Below are 23,662 nucleotides of genomic sequence, written 5' to 3' on the forward strand. Positions count from 1 at the left end.
GTACATAGCCATCTATATATACATGTACAGTGATCACACACACCGCTCTGCTGTATGCAGTATATGCAGTACATATCCATCTATATATACATGTACAGTGATCACACACACCGCTCTGCTGTATGCAGTATATATCCATCTATATATACATGTACAGTGATCACACACCGCTCTGCTGTATGCAGTATATAAAGTACTTATACTACATGTACAGTGATCACACACACCACTCTGCAGTATATAGTACTTATCCATCTATATACTACATGTACAGTGATCATACACACCGCTCTGCTGTATGCAGTATATACAGTACATATCCATCTATATATACATGTACAGTGATCACACACACCACTCTGCAGTATATAGTACTTAGCCATCTATATATACATGTACAGTGATCACACACACCGCTCTGCTGTATGCAGTATATACAGTACTTATACATGTACAGTGATCACACACACCGCTCTGCTGTATGCAGTATATACAGTACATATCCATCTATATATACATGTACAGTGATCACACACCGCTCTGCTGTATGCAGTATATAAAGTACTTATACTACATGTACAGTGATCACACACACCACTCTGCAGTATATAGTACTTATCCATCTATATACTACATGTACAGTGATCACACACACCACTCTGGTGCCTCCACATTACACACATGTACACTATTCTCCACTTGCTGTTATTCTACAGCCTCCTCACATTTTGCACTTCATGCTCCTACAGGACTCCTCCCCGTCATGTGACTGATCACGTGGTCATGACATCATCAAAGGTCCTTTAGCCTTGTGTGTCTGGTAACTACCTGCAGCAGGAGATCTCTGGGGTGGTATTACTGAGAGGTAAGTAGGCGGGAGATGCAGCGGGTGACAGTGCAGCAGCTTAGCCTGGTATGGTCAGTGCCTAGGTCTCAGATGTGACGGGGCCTGTGCCAGCAGTGTGGGCACCCACATCACTGCCAGCCTGCTGCAGTCTGTATGAGAGCTATAGGACCTATGACCATCAGGACCTGCCGTATAGTATAGTTTATCTGTCTGTCCATGTGTCTGTGTATTCCAGTAAGACATAACCGTACAGTCAGGAGAGTGCAGGGAATGAGAGAGACTGCCTGGTAAATCCCTCCAGCTCTGCCCACCTTACAGTCTGTATTATTCGCCCCTTCCATTACAATCTGCTTTTATTCCCTGCATTTTTGACATGTGACCGCTGTGATCGGCTTCAGCAATTCTGTGGTAACATGGAGCGAATGGGATAGTTACTGTGATCTATTATCTCATTCCCCACCACTATTAGAAAAATCATAGACAAGTCCTGAGAGGTGAAATAAACAACAGTGTGATGAGACTGGCTCCTGACAAGGGGTGGGATTACATAGCAGTGAATGGTTAGCAGGACAAATGGGCAAGCGTAAGACTGGTTCATCGCAAACAACATGGCCGGGTTCAGGCTGGGAAGCTGAAAGTCAACCTTGTGAAACCAGCAGCCTAAGGATCTGAGTGACCCTGGCAATGTCCATGGCTTCTCTAACAGCTTTGTAGTGGGAGGACCTGAAGCCTCTTAGAACAGAGTTTATGCGGGGTCCATTCTATAGGATTCTGGTCATGCATGCGCCATATATTTCCTGATATATTTTGTACCTACTTCTAATTGATACTTGCCGTTTGTTAAGCTGCTCCTCTATTGTATACTTATATCTGTTCTCTTTCAGGCATCTATAAGGTTTGTCCTTTGGACTGGAAAAATGGCTGCCCACGCACTGGGCTCTCGACCACGTACAGGAGATGTCCTGCAGGCCCCTGGTGAGGTTGTGGACTTCAGCTCACTGCTCTTGTCACGGCCTGTTCTTGAGGGCTTGGAGGCAGCGGGCTTTACCAAGCCTTCTCCTATTCAGAGCAAAGCCATCCCTCTTGGAAGGTGTGGGTTAGGTAAGTGTAAAGTGGCATAGTTAAACATCATTTTGGGAATAAAAAAACCCCTCCAAAACTCATAATTTCTCAAAAAAAAAAATACCAGTGCTACATGTTTCCAAACTTTACATGTGGTTCTACACTTTGGTTCCACAGAAGTGAATAAGGTTTGTTTGTGGTTAAAGAGGACCTTTCACCATTTTGCCCACAGGCAGTTCTATATACTGCCGGAAAGCTGACAGGGCGCTGAGTTCAGCACACTGCCGGCTTTCCCGATCTGGGCCCGGTGTGAAGAGCTTACGGTCCGGTACCGTAGCTCTTCTATGGTCAGAAGGGCGTTTCTGACACTCATTCAGAGACGTCCTTCTTCACAGCACAGACAATCGCGCTGTGCTGTGAGAGCCGGGAGAACGCCCCCTCCATCTGCTCGCAGTACTCGTCCATAGACGAGCATTATCAGGGAGGGAGGGGGCGTTCCTCCCGGCTCTCACAGCACAGCGCGATTGTCTGTGCTGTGAAGAAGGACGTCTCTGAATGAGTGTCAGAAACGCCCTTCTGACCATAGAAGAGCTACGGTACCAGACCGTAAGCTCTTCACACCGGGCACAGATCGGGAAAGCCGACAGTGTGCTGAACTCAGCGCACTGTCAGCTTTCCGGCAGTATATAGAACTGCATGTGGGCAAAATGGTGAAAGGTTCTCTTTAAGGAAAATATCTTGGTTTGGAAGAAAGTATCTTTTTTTTTTTTTTTTTTTTTTTTATTGAAGAACAATTTTGTATTATGTTTAAAAAGAAATCATTGTTTTACTTAAAGAGGATCTTTCACCTCCTGGGGCACATGCAGTGTAATACACTGCTAGAAAGCAGACCGTGCGCTGAATTTGGCTTTCCCATTCTGCGCCCCCGGTGAAGAGCTATCAGTGCCGGTACTGTAGCTCTTCACTATCAGAAGGGCATTTCTGACCATCTATTGCGCTGTACTGTGAGAGGGGGCGTTCCTTACTGCCCAGCGATTACACTTAGCGTCATCGCTAGGCAGTAAGGAACGCCCCCTCTCACAGTACAGCGCTATAGACGCTGCTGTGAGGAAGGACGTTCCTGACTGAACGTTCCTGTCTGAAACACCCTTCTGACAGTGAAGAGCTACGGTACCGGCACCGATAGCTCTTCACTGGGGCACAGAACAGGAAAGCCAAATTCAGCGCACTGTCAGCTTTCTAGCGGCTATCAGTTACTGTCCGTTATAAGCCTACTACCCATAGACTTCAATGTTAAAAAATAACACACACTTGCCATCTGTCAAAAAAACGTTTTTTTTTTGTTTTTTTTTAAAGGACATAAAAGTGCTGCATGTAGGGTTTTTTTGTCCGCAAAAAACACTGAATTGGAACAGATTGGATGTAAACGGACATTAACGGACACAAGATAAAATCCCATTGAAACAAATGGTATTTTAACGGATTTCTGACGGTTAAGCTGGAATCAGTTTCTAAAATCTTGTCGCGGACAATTATAATAATTATTATTATTGTTTATTTATATAACGCCATTAATTCCATGGTGCCATACAATTGAGGGTTTACATACGGTACCCAAAATATACAAAACAAATAATACTAACAGTGAGCAACTGGTACAGCAGGATTCAGCCCTGCCTGCAAGGGTTTACAATCTATAGGGCAGTTCACACGGCGTAAACTGGCGCGCAATCTGGCACATATACGCGTGTCAGAGTTTGCGCGCTCAAAAAAGATCCCATTGATTTCAATAGGGGTTACGATCGTATACGGCGTGTAATTTTGCGGCCTCAAAATTACGGGCGCAAAATTACGCGCCGTATACGATCGTAACCCCATTGAAATCAATGGGATCTTTTTTGAGCGCGCAAACTCTGACACGTGTATACGTGCCAGATTGTGCGCCAGTTTACTCCGTGTGAACTGTCCTTATGAGGGAAGAGGGATCGAGACAGAGAGGGGAGAACCAACGGCCACTACTGATGGTCATTAACAATAGTGTGAATGCCCCCAAAGCAGAAGAAAAAAAACTGACACTAACTGACGCTAAAGTGTCGTTTTTTTTTTTTTAACGGATCCATTAAATGAATGAGTTAATAAAAACGGACACATTAACATCAGTTAGGGAGCGTTCACACTACCGTCAGTGTCCGACAGCTAGTGTCCGCTGCTAATGTCCGTTCAAAATCTTGCACGGACATTAGCATCGGACACTAGCTGTGTCCGTGACATTTTGCATTGATTTAAATGGAAATCGGGTGCGTTCTTTTACTGTCCGTGTCTGTCCTTAACTGTCCGTTCCCAAAGATGTCCGACTTTTCAAGCGGACAGCAAAAACCTACATGTTGGGTTTTGCTGTCCGCTTGAAAAGTCGGACATCTTTGGGAACGGACAGTTAAGGACAGACCTGGACAATAAAAGAACGCACCTGATGTCCATTTAAATCAATGCAAAATGTCACGGACACAGCTAGTGTCCGATGCTAATGTCCGTGCAAGATTTTGAACGGACATTAGCAGCGGACACTAGCTGTCGGACACTGACGGTAGTGTGAACGCTCCCTTAGTGTCTGTTATGATGGGTTTCCTTCGTTTTAAAAAAAAAAAAAAAAAAAAAAAATCACCTTCAAAACTTATTCCAAAGGTAGTGTGAACCTGGCCTTAAAAATATACTCCACAGGTTAGTCTTTGCTGCGTATTTTTTACACAGTACGTGGATGAGATTATTTCCATGAGTATTTTCCATGTGGCTCAGCGATAACTAGTCAGCTTTGAATAAAAAGGCTTCTCTTTTTTTTTTTTTTTTTCCCCCATCATTTTAGATTTAATTGTTCAGGCTAAGTCTGGCACTGGAAAAACCTGTGTCTTCTCCACAGTGGCATTGGATTCTTTAATTCTGGAAAATATGGCAACACAGGTATTCTTATTTTTTTTTTATTTATTCTCTTTTGTCTCATGTTGAAGTCAATACATTATCTCATTTTATATATACACCATAGATGCCACACAGATTGCATGCCCAATAAATACTGTATAGCTACAGGAATGGTCTGAATACACATAATCTAAAATATTTATAGAACTTATTAAATTCACATTGATAAAAACAGATGAGTAGAAAAGGTGCAGTACATAAATTCGGTATCAAAGCGTAAGACAGATTGCACATAGGCGATAGATGAATATAATATATTAGATACCCATCAATAGTAATAAATGCCCCATTTACAATATAAAGCAATTCATATACAATACAAATAAAGATATAAATGCATATTGTGTGAAGACACATGGGTTATGTTAATAACCACTATCTAACATATGTAGTCCTCTTGAGCGAAGTTCAGTACAGTGCATTAACCCCCAAGTGGGACCGTCTCAAAAGACTTTCCAGACCTCCCACTCTCATATGGCTGTGATCATGCTGATTTCAGTAGTGCGTTGCAGATCTGGTTATGCCCAATATTTAAACCCTTTTTGTCTGTCCCACTTGGGGGTTAATGGGTTGTATTGCGCTTAGTTCAGAAGATGACTGCATATTTTAGATAGCGGTTATTACCTTAATCCATATTTGATGCATATTTGATAACACAATATGAATTTGTTGCTTTATATGTATATGAATTGCTTTGTATTGTTAATGGTGCATGTAGTATTATTGATGGATATATAATATATACTATTCATCTATCAGATATGCGCAACTTGTCTCCAATGTTTTCACATCGTATTTATGTGCTGTATGACTCCTCTTATCTACTTGTGTGTACTTCTTAATACACACAAAATCTAAGATATGTATCATATTAATATGCTGTTTCTGTTCTTTTTTGTTTGTTTTTAGATTCTGGTTTTGGCTCCAACAAGAGAAATTGCAGTTCAAATCCATTCAGTCATCATATCTATAGGGAGTCATATGGAAGGGTTGGAGTGCCATGTTTTTATAGGTGGAACACCACTGCCGCAGGACAAAGCCCGGCTGAAGAAGTGTCACATAGCCGTGGGCTCGCCGGGTAATCATCTTTTCTATTGTCTTAATAAATGATTCTTCTTTTCTCTACTTATACAGATATTTAACTGATGCATGACATGCCTCATATGTGTGTCTCTGTTCCCCTGATTGGTCTGGCTTTTTTTTTTTTTTTTTAAAAAAACACTCAAAAAAAAAATTGTCCCATAAAAGGTTAGGTATAAATGAGCTTTTATTTTCCAAGGGGGCACAGAGTTTTTTTTTTTTTCTGAGAAAAACTAAAGGTTACCGCCCAGAGTAAAAGCTAATTTCCCCATGGTGGGGCTATTAAAGATTACCTTACCTTATCTTATCTTAATATAAGGGCCATATATTTTAAAGAGGTGGACAGATTTATAAATGAAGTATCTCTTTTAGCATTCTGGGCTTAGTGACAGGTCCTCTTCAAAAGGTCACTCCAAACATGCCATACAATCTTATGTGTTTATTGTCTGATTATTGCTACATGTACACATGTGCATGTAGCAGGGCTGTTATTAAATGGCATGGGTGACATCTGGATGCCACCCGTGCCTATACAGCCCCATTCACTGCTGTCGGACAGCAGGAGCTGCAAAAAGAACACTAATAGGACCTGTCTGGAATTTTGCCACATAAGTTGGCTCATAATACACAGGTGTGTGTATGGGACCATAGAAATAAATGGGTCAATGCAGTAGGCGTGAAGAACACGGCTAGCACACTGACAAAGCTCACAGTCATATCCATAGAGCCTAATACATAGTTTTGTGGATTCATTTTCTTAATTTAAATCTGTACTGATTCTGGGCTTGGTCCAGTGGGTCGGCCTGCTGAGTTATGGAAGGCTGTCAATCATAGTGACATTACCTACTGCATACCAAGGCCAGAAAAAGTTAGAATTTCAAATCGAAAATTCTAAGGATATGACCATTTCTGCTCAATCTTTGCTTACAAAACTAGGTGGATCCTGTGGATTGCACTGCATGTAGAAAATGACAGCATGTTAGTCTGTCAGGAAGGTTGAGGTGTAGGGATTGAATGTTCTGCCATAAGTACAGAGGGAGCATTGTATGTCTGCACTACCACAATAATGGCTCGCTTATATGGTTTAGTGCATGTGGAGCTTTGAGTTCGGCCTCCCCAGCTACAGGGTTGTTCATAATATATTTGACCACTGCACTAAAAGTGTCTCCAATGACATTTATGCCAAAGCCAGGTTTGGCACTATTGCAAACTTTTTTTTTTTTTTTTTATTTAATGGCCGATGTATGCCATTTTGTGAATATACAGTGTTCTAGCCACACTGCATAGATTAGAGACTTCAGCCAGAGGAATTGGAAAAGCCCCTTCACCTGAAACATATGCACACAGCTTATCTCTACTTCATCTTATGATCAGGGCCAAGTGAGCACAATGCTGAGTTCTGCTGCATCTTCACTGTTCTGGATCTTAGTGTCTAGCTCATAAGCCTTCTGACACCTTCATTACCTTCTGATATAAATGCCTAGTTTTCTAAATTTTCTTGCGCTTTAAGTGCATTCATTTGAAAATGAATCTAACACAGTAACAGTTTTCTTAGTGAATATCGTCAGTTTTCTTTGGTAAAAGGAGAAAGATGTCTTCCTTTCTTGCTAGTACTGTGTTCTCTCTAGAATGCCAATACACCATAGTCAATCTGTTTGGCATCATGTAGTCTGCATTATGATTCTGACTCCAACTTAGTGGCGTTCTTTAGCTAGCAACTGTTTCTAGGTTATTGGTAAAGCCCAGAGCCAGTGTTAGACACTGGCCTTCAGGTTTTCTTATACCGTACATTTTCAGATTCTGCTGATGGTATGGATACAAGGCAGTTATGCATCCTATACATACAATATTAACCTAATATGTAACATTACAAGTGCCAGTTTCTTAGTATAATACCAAAGCAATACTGAGATGATGATGACTGCCGGTGATAATCCCCCTTTGGGTGTATGGTATACAGCTTGAGTCTGCTGTCCTAATCCATAGGTACAACCAAGAGATCCAGCACTCCTAAATATAAGAAAAACATCTCTATGATCACTTACTTGTTTTAAATGTAAGGGCTAGTTCACACGGGGACATGGAGGAGGATTTTGACAGCGGAATCCACGTTATAATCCTCCTCCATACAATTAGTCTATGTAGACTGCTAGCTTTTTTTTTTTCTGCTAGTAGAGAAAAAGAAGCGACATGACCTTTCTTCAGGCGTTTTCCGCCTGAAGAAAGCAATAGAAGTGAATGGGAGGAAAACCGCGCGGAAAAAAACGTGATGCAGTTTTTTTCAGCCCATTCACTTTACAGGAGGGGAAAACAGCCTGGCTTTTTTTTTTTTTTCTAAGCTGTTTTTACACAAAAGAAAGCTCCAAAAAAAGCTTGGCAAGGTCCAAAAAAAGCATCCTAATTAGGAAGCTTTTTTTTCCAGTGCCAAAATAAGCCACACGTTATTTACGTGTGAACTAACCCTTAAGCACTTTTAATCCGAGCCTGATTCATTACAGTTGTGAAACCATTACTATACAACTATACGGCCCATCACATGTAGGCTGGTTATTTCTCTACCAATTGTATAATTATTGTTTTACAATTGTAATATCTGTAGATCACATTGGAGAGTTTGGGGCTTTTTTATGTGTCTAAAAATCTGCAAATGTCCACCATACACCATCTAGTAGTGGTGGTATAAAGTTTACTAGACAGTCTAAAGATGTGGCAGATTTATCCACTGAGATAAGTATGGTGCAGTCTAAGGGTGCATGCACACTACGTAACGCCGGGCGTGTATGAGAGCCGTACACGCCGGCGTTACAGCAGGGCTGCCGAACACTTCCCATTCACTTCAATGGGAGCGCTCGTAAACGCCGCTGTTACGAGCGCTCCCATTGAAGTGAATGGGAAGTGTTCGGCAGTCTGCTGTAATGCCGGCGTGTACGGCTCTCATACACGCCCGGCGTTACTCAGTGTGCATGCACCCTAAGGGTCCATTCACACGGAGAAAAATGGTGAGGAATTTGGTGTGGAATTTCAGCACTGAAAAAAAAGCTTCCCATTGACATCAATGGGTTCCTTTTTCTGCTAGCAGAAAAAAAAGCTTGCAGAACCCACTTTAATCAATGGGAGGCTTTTTTTCAGCACTGAAATTCCACACCAAATTCCTCACCATTTTCCTCCGTTTGAATGGACCCTTAGACTACAAGGGCGCCGTTCAGACTGCAGAAAATTTAGAGGTGTTAAAGAGGACCTTTCACCATTTTGCCCACAGGCAGTTCTATATACTGCTGGAAAGCTAACAGTGCGCCGAGTTCAGCGCACTGTCGGCTCTCCCGATGTGGGCCCAGTGTGAAGAGCTTACGGTCCGGTACTGTAGCTCTTCTATGGTCAGAAGGGCGTTTCTGACACTCAGGCAGAGACGTCCTTCTTCACAGCACAGCCAATCACGCTGTGCTGTGAGAGCCGAGAGGAACTCCCCCCTCCCTCCCTGATAATACTCGTCTATGGACGAGCTGTGTGAGCAGAGGGAGGGGGCGTTCCTCCCGGCTCTCACAGCACAGTGCGATTGTCTGTGCTGTGAAGAAGGACGCCTCTGGCTGTCAGAAACGCCCTTCTGACCATAGAAGAGCTACGGTACCGGGCCGTAAGCTCTTCACACCGGGCCCAGATCGGGAAAGCCGACAGTGCGCTGAACTCAGTGCACTGTCAGCTTTCTGGCAGTATATAGAACAAAATGGTGAAAGGTCCTCTTTAATATTTTGGTCTTGAGAGACAGAGAGTGCAGGAAAAAGGGGGTCATAGGTCACCCTAGAGAGAATATCTTAATCATGCCCTCCCTCTTTGTCCTCCACTAGGCATAACATAGTGGATCAGTTGTGCCTGATGTAGTTTTGGAGGATTTCCTTTATGGTTATATTTTTTGTTTTTAGTTTTTTTTTGTGTATTTTTTTTTTTTTTATGACAGAAAAGTGGTATATAAAAAATATTTCCAATCCATGAAATAATTTTGCAGTGTCCAGAAAGCAAGATTATTTTAAAAAATGATTCTAGCATGCTAATTCTAAGACCCTGTTCCAGTGGACATTGTTAATTTTGCTAAGCTGCACCTTGCCTACTGCTCTTTCAGTCGTAGTCATGATTTCTCCTGAGAAGTAACACAAATGTTCAGTACAGATCTTTTGGAAGAGCTGGCACTCGAGCCTCCATTTTTTTGGAACTGTTCACTGATGGCTGGAGTCCATCCCTGGCTTAAGTGACTATCTGCTTTTAATTATGTGTAAAAATAAACTGTCGTATTTTGCCAGGTTGTATTTGCCAGTCTGGGCTTACACGAAAATTTCAATATTTTAATTTTTTTCCCTGTTGCAGGCCGAATAAAGCAATTGATAGAAATTGGCTATCTTAACACATCCAGCATCCGTCTATTTATTCTTGATGAAGCTGACAAGCTACTGGAAGAAGGAAGCTTCCAGGAGCAAATTAAGTAAGCAATAGTTAATTGGTTGCATTAATTGAACACTGAATATATACATAACAAGCATAAACATCAATACCACCCCCCTTCCTTAAAGAGAACAAGTCAGGCAAATTTTGCTTCCCTCTATGAGTGCAGGATATGATGTAGAGAGAGAGAGGATGAGCAGTGTGAGATATATATCTTGGACCACAATTTCTGAATAAAAGTCCTGACAGGAGTCCAAAGAGACAGTGAGAGTCCGGCTTACCACACCCATACTCGGTGATTGATAGCCTTAAAGGGATCCTATCATTGGATAACTTTTTTTTTTCTGACTAACACGTAGGAATACAAGACCAGAAAGGGGTATCCCCACAGCAACAAAAATCAAGATTAAAACCTAACTTTTATTAAAGTCATTTAAAATAAGTCTATACAGTTCATGTGTACCTCCTTCTACCACCTAGTGCAATAAAATCACTATTCCTCACTGAGTGGCAAATCTAATTATGCAGGCGTGTGTTCTGTGATATCTAATCCGTATGTCGGGTGTTCACCCTGAATCTAGGTACTTGTTCACACCACTCTCTATAGCTCACCTAAGCTGACAGGTGCTCGTTCTGACCGCTCCCTCTCCCCTCCTCAAACATTTGGGTTTCAAATTGGGGGGTGGGGGGGGGCGTGTCCCAGCTGCAGCCGTTTGAAACGGAGTTTAGTAAGAAAGAAAAAGAACTTCAACTAAACATAGAGAAGTTCACAAATTTTATAAAAAATCGTAAACATCAACAATTTACTCGCGATTTACAAGAATTCAAAGAGAACAGAGCGTACTGGGGGGCGAACAAACCCCAGACTATATCAGATATTTCCTCTAGAAGAATAGTAGAGATGCTATAATATAAGGGACGAACATATCTGATGTCCTAGGATATCAATCTGTCCTCACAGATACAGGCAGAATAACTAGCAGGGTCCAGAGCTGCAGGTTCTCATAAGTGTCATAAGCTCAGGCAGAGACTCCCAGCACAGTCAATTTGAAACCCAATTGTTTGAGGAGGGGAGAGGGAGCGGTCAGAACGAGCACCTGTCAGCTTAGGTGAGCTATAGAGAGTGGTATGAACAAGTACCTAGATTCAGGGTGAACACCCGACATACGAATTAGGTATCACAGAACACACGCCTGCATAAAAAGATTTGCCACTCAGTGAGGAATAGTGATTTTATTGCACTAGGTGGTAGAAGGAGGTACACATGAACTTTATAGACTTATTTTAAATGACTTTAATAAAAGTTAGGTTTTAATCTTGATTTTTGTTGCTGTGGGGATACCCCTTTCTGGTCTTGTATGAATTACTGGTAATCCCAGATCCTTGCATAGGAAATTAACACGTAGGAATAGCCTTAAGAAAGGCTATTCTTCTCCTACCTTTTAGATGTCTTTTGCGCGCCGCCGTTCGGTAGAAATCCAGGTTTTCTTCGGTTTGCAAATGAGTTCTCTCACAGCACTGGGGGCGTCCCAGAGATCTCCAGGGTCGCCTCAATCTTCTTCTGGAACGGCCTCTTCACACGTCTTCTTCTGTCCTGGGTTTCAGTCTTCTAGGCCTAGGGCAGAGTCGACTACGCATGCCTGCGGCCACAAGAAGAATGCCATTTTCTTATGGCCACTTACACAGCTTACTGAGTAAGCGGCCATTCTTCTTGTGGCCGCAGGCATGCGCAGTCGGCTCTGCCCGAGGCCTAGAAGATTGAAACTCAGGATGGAAGAAGACACAGGCAGAGGGTATTCCTGAAGAAGATGGAGGTTTTCTCGCAGCATTGGGACCGCCAACAGTGCTGCAATGGAACTCATTTGTGTATCAAAGAAAACCAGGATTTCTACCGAACGGCTGCTTTGAGAAGACATCTAAAGGTAGCCTTTCTTAAGGCTATTCCTACGTGTTAGTCAGAAAAAAAGGGTATCAAAAGATAGGATCCCTTTAAGTGTACATCCACTGATACAGGGAGAGCTGTCAATCACTGTGAGTGGGTGGGGTAAGCAAACTAGATGTCTCTCCTTGGAGTCATGACAGGAACTCTACTGATCATCTGTTTGAAGGGGGCACAGCTTCCCCCTCTTCATTGCTTACAGGTATGCCGCATAGTACAAGTATGCAGGATATTAGAGCTATTTCCTGCTCAGTGAGTCGGATCTCCACCGATCAGCTATTGATGACCTATCCTGAGAGACTTCATTAGTATTCTGCAGCTAGATCTTTACGCTGGTACAGTAAAAGGGGCTTGCAGTGTTTCATTTGCTTTACTAAAAGAGTATTGTGGTTTTGGTCAGTTCTTTTTACCCTAACCTTCATACTTGCCTAGGAGCGTGTAGAAATTATTCACAAGGTGGATTGCTTGTACGAGTTATTCTAGTATCCTTCATTTCTAGGAATTCTAATGCTGTTTAGCCTTACTGAAAAAATGAATGTTCAGCTTTTATGTTTTTTCTTTTTTTCCTTCCCAATTTATCAGCTGGATTTACTCGTCTCTTCCTGCCAACAAGCAAATGCTAGCTGTTTCTGCCACATACCCAGAATCCTTAGCTAAAGCGCTGACAAAGTACATGAGGGAGCCAACATTTGTCAGATTGAATGTAACTGACCCCAGTCTCATCGGTATGTATAATTCAATAGAAAGTGATATCCGTATTGTATTGGGCTTGACATTTGTCGTCTTGTGTTCTGGCTAGGGTTAAAACAGTATTACAAGGTGGTGAACTCGCATCCTCTTCCACACAAGACTTTTGAAGAGAAGGTGCAGCATTTGCTTGAGCTGTTCAGTAGAGTCCCTTTTAACCAAGCCTTGGTGTTTTCTAACTTACATAGCAGGTAACCGTATTGCTCCCTATTGCTTATTACACTAGTTTGTTTTTTTTATTATAGTGAAGTTACCGTAATAGTTTTTCAATGCACCAACGTGAAGTATAACCAATTTATTTTTGTAGGGCTCAACACCTCTCTGATGTTCTAACAGCCAAAGGTTTTCCAGCTGTATGTATATCAGGTACGTAGGAAATCTGCTCTGGCTTCTAAATATAAGAAGCTTTGTAATATAATTTCTCAGAGGCTATTTCAGATTCCTTACCTGCTTTTCCTATTGCTTCTTCCTGACCCTTCTTCATTGAAGAGAGGCTGCAGTTCTTAGAAGTTTATGGAGATAATGGTGTGTGTGTGTGTGTGTGTGTGTGTGTAAGCTGCATAATTTAGAAGCAGAAAGACTATATTGACGTCCTGGAGACCTTTAGTCATCTCCGTCTTCTCCCCCCTTTCCTCTCCATAGACTTCTGTGTAGTCTGATCTACCTTCACTTAAAGATGGATCCATCATTTTGTAGTGGGGGCATTTTTCTTTGATAAGATATTTTACATAGTTTCTTATATGTGCTATTGTACTATCGATTTATTGTTTAAAAAAATGAAATGGAATGTTATACAAAAAAAAATCTGATGAATTTGAGGAAATATAATTCACAAATGTGTACTGTATAATATATTGGTTATGATACATTACTACTTTAAAGTTTATGAATCTTTTGTTGCCCCTCCACAGGCAGTATGAACCAAAACCAAAGACTTGATGCTATGGCCAAGCTGAAGCAGTATCACTGCCGGGTCCTAATTTCTACTGACCTTGTAAGTCACTTGAACAGTAGCTTGAAGGGATTCCGGAAACTTTTAAACTGATGACCTAGCTTATAGGATAGCTTTTTAAGCACCCTTGCCGATCAGCTGTTTGAAGAGCTTATTGAATTCTGCATTCCCTTCATTGTTTACAGTTCAAAGCTCTTCACTTTTAGTAATGGGTGTTCCTGGCATTACAGCTTCATTCCACACACATGGGTAGGATAAAGATGTGGTAAACTGGCTAAACTAGATATTCCTAAAAGTACAGAACTGGCGTCAGCAATTGCTTCAAACAACTGATCTGCAGGGGACTGAGGATGTAGAGTCAGAGGCTCATCCTCCCCCCTTCCATCTCCACAAATCTATGACCAGCCGCAATATCAATGTATAGAATCTCCCATAAAATAGTGGGGAAAAAAAAGAAGTTTAAAAAATATATATATATATATATATATATATATATATATATATATATATATATATATATATATTAAAATAATAAAGTAAATAAAAGATCTAAATGACTCCTTTCCCTAGAATACATATAAAAGTAGGAAATGACTGTGAAACACAAACATTAGGTATCCTTGTGTTTGAAAGTGCCCGGTCTACTGAATATAGGGGATCTGCAGTGCTCCTGTTCTGTCGGGAAGGGGTTAATAGGAGCACTGCAGATCCCCTATATTCTGCCAGGCTGAATTCCAAGTGGGGGAAAAAAAAAAACCTCAGTCCCCAAGTTCAGGGAAGGGGCAGACAACCAAAACACCCCCTCCCCTTCCCCAGCACCCAGCAACTACTGCACCCAAAAACACCGACCATTTTAATTTTTGAAATTTTCCAGTAGCTGCTGTATCCCCCCCCTCGGCTTATACTCGAGTCAATAAGTTTTCCCAGTTTTTTGTGGTAAAATTAGGGGCCTCGGCTTATATTCGGGTCGGCTTATACTCTAGTATATACGGTATGACTTTTTTTTCATGGTGCACAAGCTATTATAAGCCCTGTAGACTTCATAGTAGAGCTGGGTAATTAGTCAAAAAATAACTGAAAGAAAATGTCAATCTGTATATAGGTGGGTTCACACCTGCGCCGGTCTCCACTTTCAGGTTTCCGTCTTCTGCCCGAGAAACTGGGCAGGAGACAGGAGAAACTGGGCAGACGGAAACCAGCAGTCAGTTGTCAAACCCATTCTTTTGAATGGGTTTGCAAAGTGCCCGCCCGTGAGTGTCTTCTGCCTCTCTGCGGCAAAACCGTTTTTGGTTTGTTTTTTTTAACCGGACACAAAGTCGGACATGCAGGACTTTGTGTCCAGTTAAAAAGAAAAAACTGTTTCGCTGCAACAACCAGAAGACACGTACGGGCGGACAGTGACTGCCGGGTTTCCGTCTCCTGTCGGCAGAATAGGGAAACTCACAAAGTGGAGACCGGGCGCGGATGTGAACCCGCCCAAACCAAAGTGATTTTGTGCACATCACTTATTTCAGTTTGGTCATTACCGTATTTTTCGGACTATAAGACGCACTTTTTTTCCCCAAAATTTTTGGGGAAAAGAAGGGTGCGTCTTATAGTCTGAAGGTGGCGCCTGGCATCCGCTGTAATAGAGAGGCGGAAGCCGGCAAGTGATAGACGCCATTACAGGTGCCGGGGCCTGAGACATCGCTGCGCTCCTCTGCCCTGCTGGCTTCATGCAGGGCAGAGGATCGTAGCGATGTCTCAGGCCCCGGCGTCTATCCCTCCCTGGCATTCGCCTCTCTAGTACAGCGGATGCCGGGTCAGTATCGGTGGCCCCTTCTCCCCCGGGGCCGGTCCCCACCGGCCCCGTACCTGTAGAGTTGCAGGCCGGCTCCTGCGCGGCGATATCGCAGGAGCCGACCTGTTCGGGTGACAGCCGGGAGCCTAATGAGGCTCCCAGGCCTGTCACTGCTATATATTAGTATTGCGGCTGGTCTCTATGACCAGCTGTAATACTAATAGACAGAATGTCCCATAGACGGCAATACAGTTGTATTGCCGTCTATGGGACTTGCGATCAAGTGACCGCAGGTTCAAGCCCCCGGGGGGGAATAAAATAGTAAAAAAAAAAAAAAAAAAAAAAGCTTTAAAAATATGAAATAAATAAAAGTTCTAAATCACCTCCTGTTTTTTTTTCAATACAAGGTGATCTAAGCAATAGATATTCCCCAAAATGGTATAACTAAAAAGTACACCTGGCCCCGCAAAAAAAACGCCCTATACATCCCCGTACAGCTGCAGGGTCACCTGTCAATGTGGCCTTGCAGCTGTTGCAAAACTACAACTCCCATATATTAAATATTTTACCAGTTTTTGCTTCAAAATTTTTTTTCCCTATTTTCCTCCTCTAAAACCTAGGTGCGTCTTATAGTCCGAAAAATACGGTACATTATTTGTGAGCCCCTGCCTGCAGTTTTGTTCAGACCGGATACATCTTAAGTTCAGAGTATAATGAGTGAAGGCTCATGGGAGGTGATCAGTCATATAAAAAAAAAAATAAATAAATAAAAAATAAATAAATACATTTTACTCACCTTTCCGGGATCCGGAGCTGGTCTTTGCATTCTTCCGGGATCCTGAATAACATCAGGGATTACTGAGACCCAATTACAGAGCTTAGCGGGTCCTGATGTCTTTAACAGGCCTAAAAAGAAAAAAAAAAACAGGAGCAGCTCCAGAACTCAGGGAAGGTATTTGCTAACCTCCCCTGGGCCTCCGCTGATTATACTCTGGGGTCTGAAGAGACCCCAGAGTATAATAGCATTTCAGGTTTGGACTTCCAAATGAAACTGTCAGGTGAAACTCACAAGATAAATCTTGCAAGGGTTGCCCAAAAGGGGGTGTGTTCTAAAGGGCGTGGCCTAAATCACCCTTATTTGTAATTGAGATAAAATCCAATTAATGTAATCTAATTGAGATAAAATCACAATTTTGATCGTCCAATCCTACTTCCTAATCTTGTCAGCACTGCCCCTGGTACCTACCAACTGCTAAGTGATCTTGTGTTATTGAGCTGTAGGTGTGTTACATGTGCTGGATAACTCAGTGCAGCCATTGTGTTTTTTTATGTGTAAAATTATTTTACAGCTTGCCTTGTACTATAACCATAATAAAAATAATTCTGGAATATTTTGTTTTTGTAGGCTTTTCATGTTTTTTTCTTTTTATATGTTAGACTTCACGTGGTATTGATGCTGAGAAAGTAAACTTGGTAGTAAATCTGGATGTGCCGCATGACTGGGAGACGTACATGCACCGAATTGGAAGAGCTGGACGTTTTGGTAATGGATGAATAATCCCGCCACCACCTCCTCATTTAATACCTCTTCAAGTTCTTTTGCATTGATTTGGCAGTGTCATGGAATATACTTAGTGTCTCTAAACAATCTTCTTATTGAATTGTGGTGTTATTTTATATGATCTATGTTTTTATTATTGCATCTTTTTGACACCTTATAAAATGGTTAGTGTATTTTACTGTTAACTGACAGTTTGTGAGACATGCAGCTATCAGGTACATTGCTTGAGCAGCAAACACATAGAAGCCCAGAACTACATGGAAGCCAAACTTACACGACCTTTAACCTTTATTTAATGGAACAGAATGTGAACTGTACTAAGTTCATCCTGCTCTACAACTGTGTGTAGTTGGCATTGATGATCCGCCTATATTTAGCAAACTGCTGCCGTCGATGGTTTGCCTGCTCCGGCGTTTCAGCAGCTCTTAAGCTGTCCTGCTGCTGAACTTGTTCCTCACGCCGTGCCTGTGATTGTTCCGGCATCTCAGCAGCTCACTAGGACGCCAAATAATGAGCGTGTTGTTGACGTTGATGATCCACCAGCTCCAGCGTTTCAGCAGCTGTCAAGCTGGCCTGCCACTGAACTTGTTCCTAGCGCTGTGCCTGTGATTGTTCCAGCACATCAGCACCTCGCTGGGAAGCCATATAATGAGCGTTTTGTTGGCGTCAATGATCCGCCTGCTCTGGTGTTTCAGCAGCTGTCTACCTGGCCTGTAGCTGAACTCGTTCCTCGCACTGTGCCGTGATGGTTCCGGCATCTCAGCAGCTTGCTGGGATGCCATATAATTGAGTGTCTTGTTGGCACTGATGATCCCCTCATCTCTGCTTGAGGAGAACTCTGTGACTTCTGGCTACCTTCATAGCTCTCATTGTGACAAATTAGATTTTCTTTTTCCAGGCATGTTTAAAATTGGCAAACTGCCAATTTGGATTAAAGGTGTTTTCCCATCTAGTGTGCCAGCATTGCCTGGAGCAGATCAAATGTACATGTACTGAATGGACTGAGGGTTAGCTGTGTGTTTACATAGAGAAATTACAGACCTGGCTTTATCAGAACCTGAGATAATCTGCTGCAAGAGCAGTGTAATATAGTATGTGAACATAATTTCATAACAGTCGTGAAGCCATGTCATTTACCGGGATAAAAAGTAGCCTATGTGTTAATCCAGGTTACAAACTATCTATGTGCCAAATTTCACCCAAATCTATTCAGCTGTTTTTGCGTGATTGAGGAGCAAACATCCAAACTTTTATTAGTATAAGTATATATAAGAAAGAAGATAAGATAAGAAGATAAGATTAGTAAGATAAGATAATATTAATAAGATAAGATGAAGCTGGTTCAGTGAACTGGTAAACTTTATTTGTCCCTGGAAAACCCCTTGAAGCCCCCCATTTTTGAGGGGTTGGGGAAATTCACTGATGCACCAATGAATACACCATGCTCCATAATGTATAAAGCCCTCATCATTTACATGAATCCAAAAATTCTTTGAACTCTTAGCCTGTATCTCTTCTTCCTAGACTTCTGTAACCACTTCTTGGAGCTGAGCAGAGTCCTAGAAGATAGACCTGCTCACTTAAAGGAGTTGTCCAGGAGAAGATTTTTTTTTTTATTTGGGTCAGAGAAGGTGAAAAAAAAACCAACATAAAAAACACCATACTTGCCTGTCACCGGTGCTCTGGTGTCTCTCACCGGGGTCTGGTCCTGCTGCTTCTGGAGGAGGTCCCTGCTGTACATGACTAGTGAGGTCAATCAGCGGCCTAAGGAAAGGATACGGGAGGTCACTAACTGTGATGTACTGTGTCCTTCCCTGTTTAGCGTCAGTAGTCACTTTTAGCGGGGACTTCTGTTAAAACAAGATCCTGGAGCAACAGGACCAGAACGAGGTGGGAGACACCGAAGCACCAGGGACAGGTGAGTATAGGTTTGATTTTGATTTTTTTTGTCTTCCAAGGGTCTCTAATGTTATAAGCAGGCGTCCCTAAGACGTCGTACAATAGTCCTGGATACCACCAAGCTAATGTAGGGATGTGAATGATCCAGGTGTTTCATACATTGCACATGTCTTTCCACTTCCCATATGGCAGCCAGATAAAATCTGGAGACCCAGTGCTTTTAGTCTCTCCATGGATATTGATGTATGAGGTGGAGATTCTACTTTCATTTGCTTAATAGGTTTATGTGCAAATTTATCTAATAAATTATTTCCGCTTATCTAATGGCACAACTCTACTTTCACAGGTACCTATGGACTTTCTGTCTCTTTTTGCTGTCGGGGAGAAGAAGAAAATTTAATGATGTCAATAGCTCAGAAGTGCAACCTTCGACTACTTCCTTTGCCCGGTAAATGTCACTATGGGTCATTGGAGTGTGATCATGCCAATTGTCATGATACACAAACTGCAAACCCGTTCTTCTGCTTGAATACTAAATTGTGTCTAGACCTTAAAGAGTTTGTGTCATGATGTCAACCCCTATCAACATACCATGCTTGGGGATCCTGGGGACAGAAAGTCACTTTGTACAAGTGGCTCTTGTTCTGTGGACTCAAACCGTCCTTGTCGCAGGGGGACAGCTGTTCATCTGGTCGGCCACCAATACCACATTTCCCCGGCATCTGCTACTTCAGGAGGAAATGCCTGGCTGTAGCTTTCTGTGCCTCTGTTATGCTGCCCTCTATAGGAAGCACCCTGAACATCATGCCCGACTTTCCCAGAAGCCTTTACTGCATAATGTGGGATTTTTACAATTTCTAAGCTATGGATGGCTGTTTCGGTCTGTTTGGACCTCGTCAACGCAGCGTAGAAAGAACTGACTTGGTAGCTTCCTTGAACATCATGCCCAACTTTCCCACAAGCCTTTGCTTCAATGATGCTGGGTTTTGTCAAGTCAGTATCCCAGCTGTGGACAGCGCTGTTTCGATCTGATTGAGTCTCATCAGCACAGCCTAGGGAGACGGGCATGATGTTCAAGGTCGCTTCCCCTAGAGGGCAGCATACAGAGGCAATGTTTCCCTATTTACATCTTGGGAAACATATTTGCATATTCGTCCCATGATCCCCCACAGTGGAGCGAAAATGACTTTTAGACTCCACACACCTGACAAGGTGGTCTCTCCCTAAGGAGTGACAGTATCCCTATAATAAAATCACAAAAAATGAACAAAATATTTAAAGAAATTAGGCATTCCTATTCCTCAAAATAAATAAACCATAAAAATATTTCTCACACGTCAAACACCATAGCTGTAAAAAGATCAAAATAACAGAATCTCCATTTTTACATTTCCGCACCCCACAAAAAAAAATTAAAGAGGACCTTTCACCACCATCAACAAGACCATTTGATAGTGGCTGCTCCACTGATTCTGGCATAGATGTAATTTTTGCTGTAGTGTCTGCGATCCAAACCATTGGCAATATCTAGGTGCCATAAATCACTGCTCTGTGCCAAAGAAATGACTGGGTACATCAGAAACGTATTCTCAGTTTGTTGCCTCTATCCCATTCACTGTGAATGTGAGCATATGGCATGGGAATGATTATGACAGCCTACACCTAAGTAATATTTATATTTTATTGATCCACACATCCAAACGATTCTATTTCAACTTAGCTGTTCAGAGATAATGGTTTTATTTCATACGTTTCCATTTTTTAATTGAACTGTACAGAGCCAATTCCAGAAGGGCTAATGGAAGAAGCTTGTGACTGGAATGTCGAGGTAACCTCCATGAAGAACTCGCCTAAAGCTGTAATGTCTGAAGTCAAAACAGATGTATCTATCGAGATGCCAAATGCGGACATAAATAGTCCACCGGACTTGGGTGCGAGCAGGAAAAACACTAAAACTACTCAACCTAAGCTAAAGAAAGTTGCCAAAAAGAAGTCTATAGAAAAGGAAAATCCACAGGAACGGGTGAACGTAGAGACTTCCAGCTTGCCTAAGAAACCAACCGAAACCAGTAAACCTAAAAAGATAATAGAAGGCTTGGGGAATGAGAGCAAAACCCAACATGGACCAGATAATTCCCTTCCTAAAATCCCAAGCTTATCTTCTTTCAAACGTCCCGTGGTTTGCACATCATCTTTTGCTGAACTTGTCGAAGATTACGAACAGTTTATTAAGGAAGGCTTAGAAAAACACGTGGAAGTCATCCGTGTTTACACAGACACCGGAAGTCACGCCGAGAGACTTGCTTCTGAAAGCCTGGACAAAGAGAATAGCTCGATAGATATGCCATCTGATGCCATAGACACTCCAGAACAATGTAACCTAAGTATGAATTCAAGTGATAGAAGTTATAGTTCATCTAGCTCCTTATCAGACAGTGAAGACAGTAGTGAAGAATCCAGACAATCGCAGCAGAAACTGAAGAACAAGGCACAATCGAGCTCTCATCCAGATCTCTCCGCTGAGAGGACAGATGGGCCTGGTGCTTGCCAGTTAAATGTGGATGACGTCCCAGCATCTTCAGAAGACGTGCAGCAGGCAAGCCTGGTCAAAACAAACTCGAATGTTGGTAAAGATGTAATAGTTAGTAGTTCCAAAAAGCTTAGGAAAAGGGGTAGAAGACCCCACGAAGTGTCCAGAAGAGCACGATGTCAGGAAACTCAGGGCGACATGTACCAGCTGGACTATATGAATGCCAGTGCTTTTCCTTATGGTACCATGAGCTATGCTGACTACTGGCGCTCCTATTACCAAGCATGGCAGAACTACCACTCTGCCGTCTCAAGCTCTTATTACAGAAACGTTTACAAGTGCTCTAACTGGATGTCTGCCTACCACATGCACTCCGTTTACCTCCACGAAATGCTGAAGCCTTGATGTCTCCTAACACTTTCTATAGTAAGTTTATTATCTCATGAGGTTTGATTTCTTTGCCCTGCCGAAGCAAGAACTTGTGATGTGGCTACTGGTTTATTTCATAAAGCTGAATGACCTGTGCATGGTTTATAACAGAATCTTATACTAACCTTACCATTCTGTAGATAAAAAAATCTATATATTTTATGTGCTATAGCGGAACTGCCAGTCCTGTAAAGAGTGCCTTTCATAAAAACCCTAAAGGAGCACTACACCTAACAAAGTTTATAGGGATTAAAGAAGGCCTAGCAGCTTTACCTCCAAGTCTGTTTTATTAGCTACATCTTTTCCGGGTAGACACGTTACATCCTATTCACAGCTTAGGGGACGCGTTTCTCTAAGGGGGCGTTCACACTACCGTCATTGTCCGACAGGTAGTGTCCGCTGCTAATGTCCGTTCAAAAACTTGCACGGACATTAGCAGCGGACACTAGCTGTGTCCGTGCCATTTTTCATTCATTTAAATGGCGATCGGGTGCGTTGTTTTACACTCCGTGCCTGTCCTTAAGTGTCCGTTCCTAAAGATGTCTGACTTTTTAAGCGGACAGAAAAAACCTACATGTCAGGTTTTGCTGTCTGCTTGAAAAGTCGGACATCTTTAGGAACGGACAGTTAATGACCGGCACGGACAGTAAAACAACGCACCCGATCGCCATTTAAATGAATGAAAAATGTCACGGACACAGCTAGTGTCCGCTGCTAATGTCCGCACAAGATTTTGAACGGACATTAGCAGCGGACACTACCTGTCGGACAATGACGGTAGTGTGAATGCTCCCTAAGAATTAAAAGTACAGGGGTCCACGAGTTCTATACACATGGAACATTTAGAGGATCTGTTCTCGTGATCACTGGAGGTCTCAGCAGTCGGAACCCCCAGCGATCTGATATTTTTTCCTCCAGCCAGAGGATAATGGATACATTTCATTATTGGGAAACTCTTCTATAGCTGATGACTGAACACTAGGCTTGGCATTCTAAGGGTGCTGCCACACATTTTCTGCCCGGGTTTTGCAGGTGAACTATCTACACTTTGTATTACTTTGCCAGCAAAATGGATGAGCTTGTAAAAATTGCAGTCTACTGAAGTAGGCTTGTACTGATGCTTTGTAACATACTTTCCCTTTAAAAAAACAGACAGACATTGCCTTTAATAGCACAGCCAACCTGGATAAAAGATTTAAGTTTAGTGACTGTAAAAGGCAGGGTCGTTTGTTGCCTATCTAGCACTTGGAACATAGACTGTATATACAGCACTGAATACAAAAAGTTGAGGCACGATGTTGGCACAACTACAAGTTCAGATTTCACAAGATTTGTAGTCTGAAACCATCGAGACTTGGGACTAGGTTGGAACAAGAAGTTATTGCAAAGGTGTACATACCCTTGAAAAAAGATGTTGAGACTCATTCTGATC

General features: G+C 42.3%; 1 protein-coding gene across 1 annotated transcript; it reads left to right on the forward strand.

Annotated features, from left to right (window-relative positions):
- The first annotated feature begins 797 nt into the window (after positions 1 to 797).
- On the forward strand, positions 798 to 22,887 carry DDX20 (DEAD-box helicase 20). Its single transcript, XM_075264054.1, has 12 exons — positions 798 to 865; positions 1,732 to 1,948; positions 4,770 to 4,864; positions 5,792 to 5,960; positions 10,319 to 10,433; positions 12,915 to 13,057; positions 13,132 to 13,270; positions 13,387 to 13,445; positions 13,991 to 14,073; positions 17,249 to 17,354; positions 19,618 to 19,719; positions 21,050 to 22,887. Exons 2-12 carry the CDS (start codon positions 1,765 to 1,767, stop codon positions 22,204 to 22,206), a joined length of 2,352 nt encoding a protein of 783 aa, XP_075120155.1. The 5' UTR covers positions 798 to 865; positions 1,732 to 1,764; the 3' UTR covers positions 22,207 to 22,887.
- The last annotated feature ends 775 nt before the right edge of the window (positions 22,888 to 23,662 follow it).

Source organism: Leptodactylus fuscus, chromosome 2, assembly GCF_031893055.1.
Source record: "Leptodactylus fuscus isolate aLepFus1 chromosome 2, aLepFus1.hap2, whole genome shotgun sequence".
NCBI classification, from domain to species: domain Eukaryota; kingdom Metazoa; phylum Chordata; class Amphibia; order Anura; family Leptodactylidae; genus Leptodactylus; species Leptodactylus fuscus.

What these genes read in the sequence shown, in the direction of transcription:
- DDX20 (XM_075264054.1), top strand. Translation starts at nt 1,765, where the DNA reads ATGGCTGCCCACGCACTGGGCTCTCGACCACGTACAGGAGATGTCCTG. An exon ending in AGCTTCCAGGAGCAAATTAA is followed by an intron (nt 10,434 to 12,914) that starts GTAAGCAATAGT and finishes CCAATTTATCAG; the next exon opens with CTGGATTTACTCGTCTCTTC. An exon ending in AACTGACCCCAGTCTCATCG is followed by an intron (nt 13,058 to 13,131) that starts GTATGTATAATT and finishes TGTTCTGGCTAG; the next exon opens with GGTTAAAACAGTATTACAAG.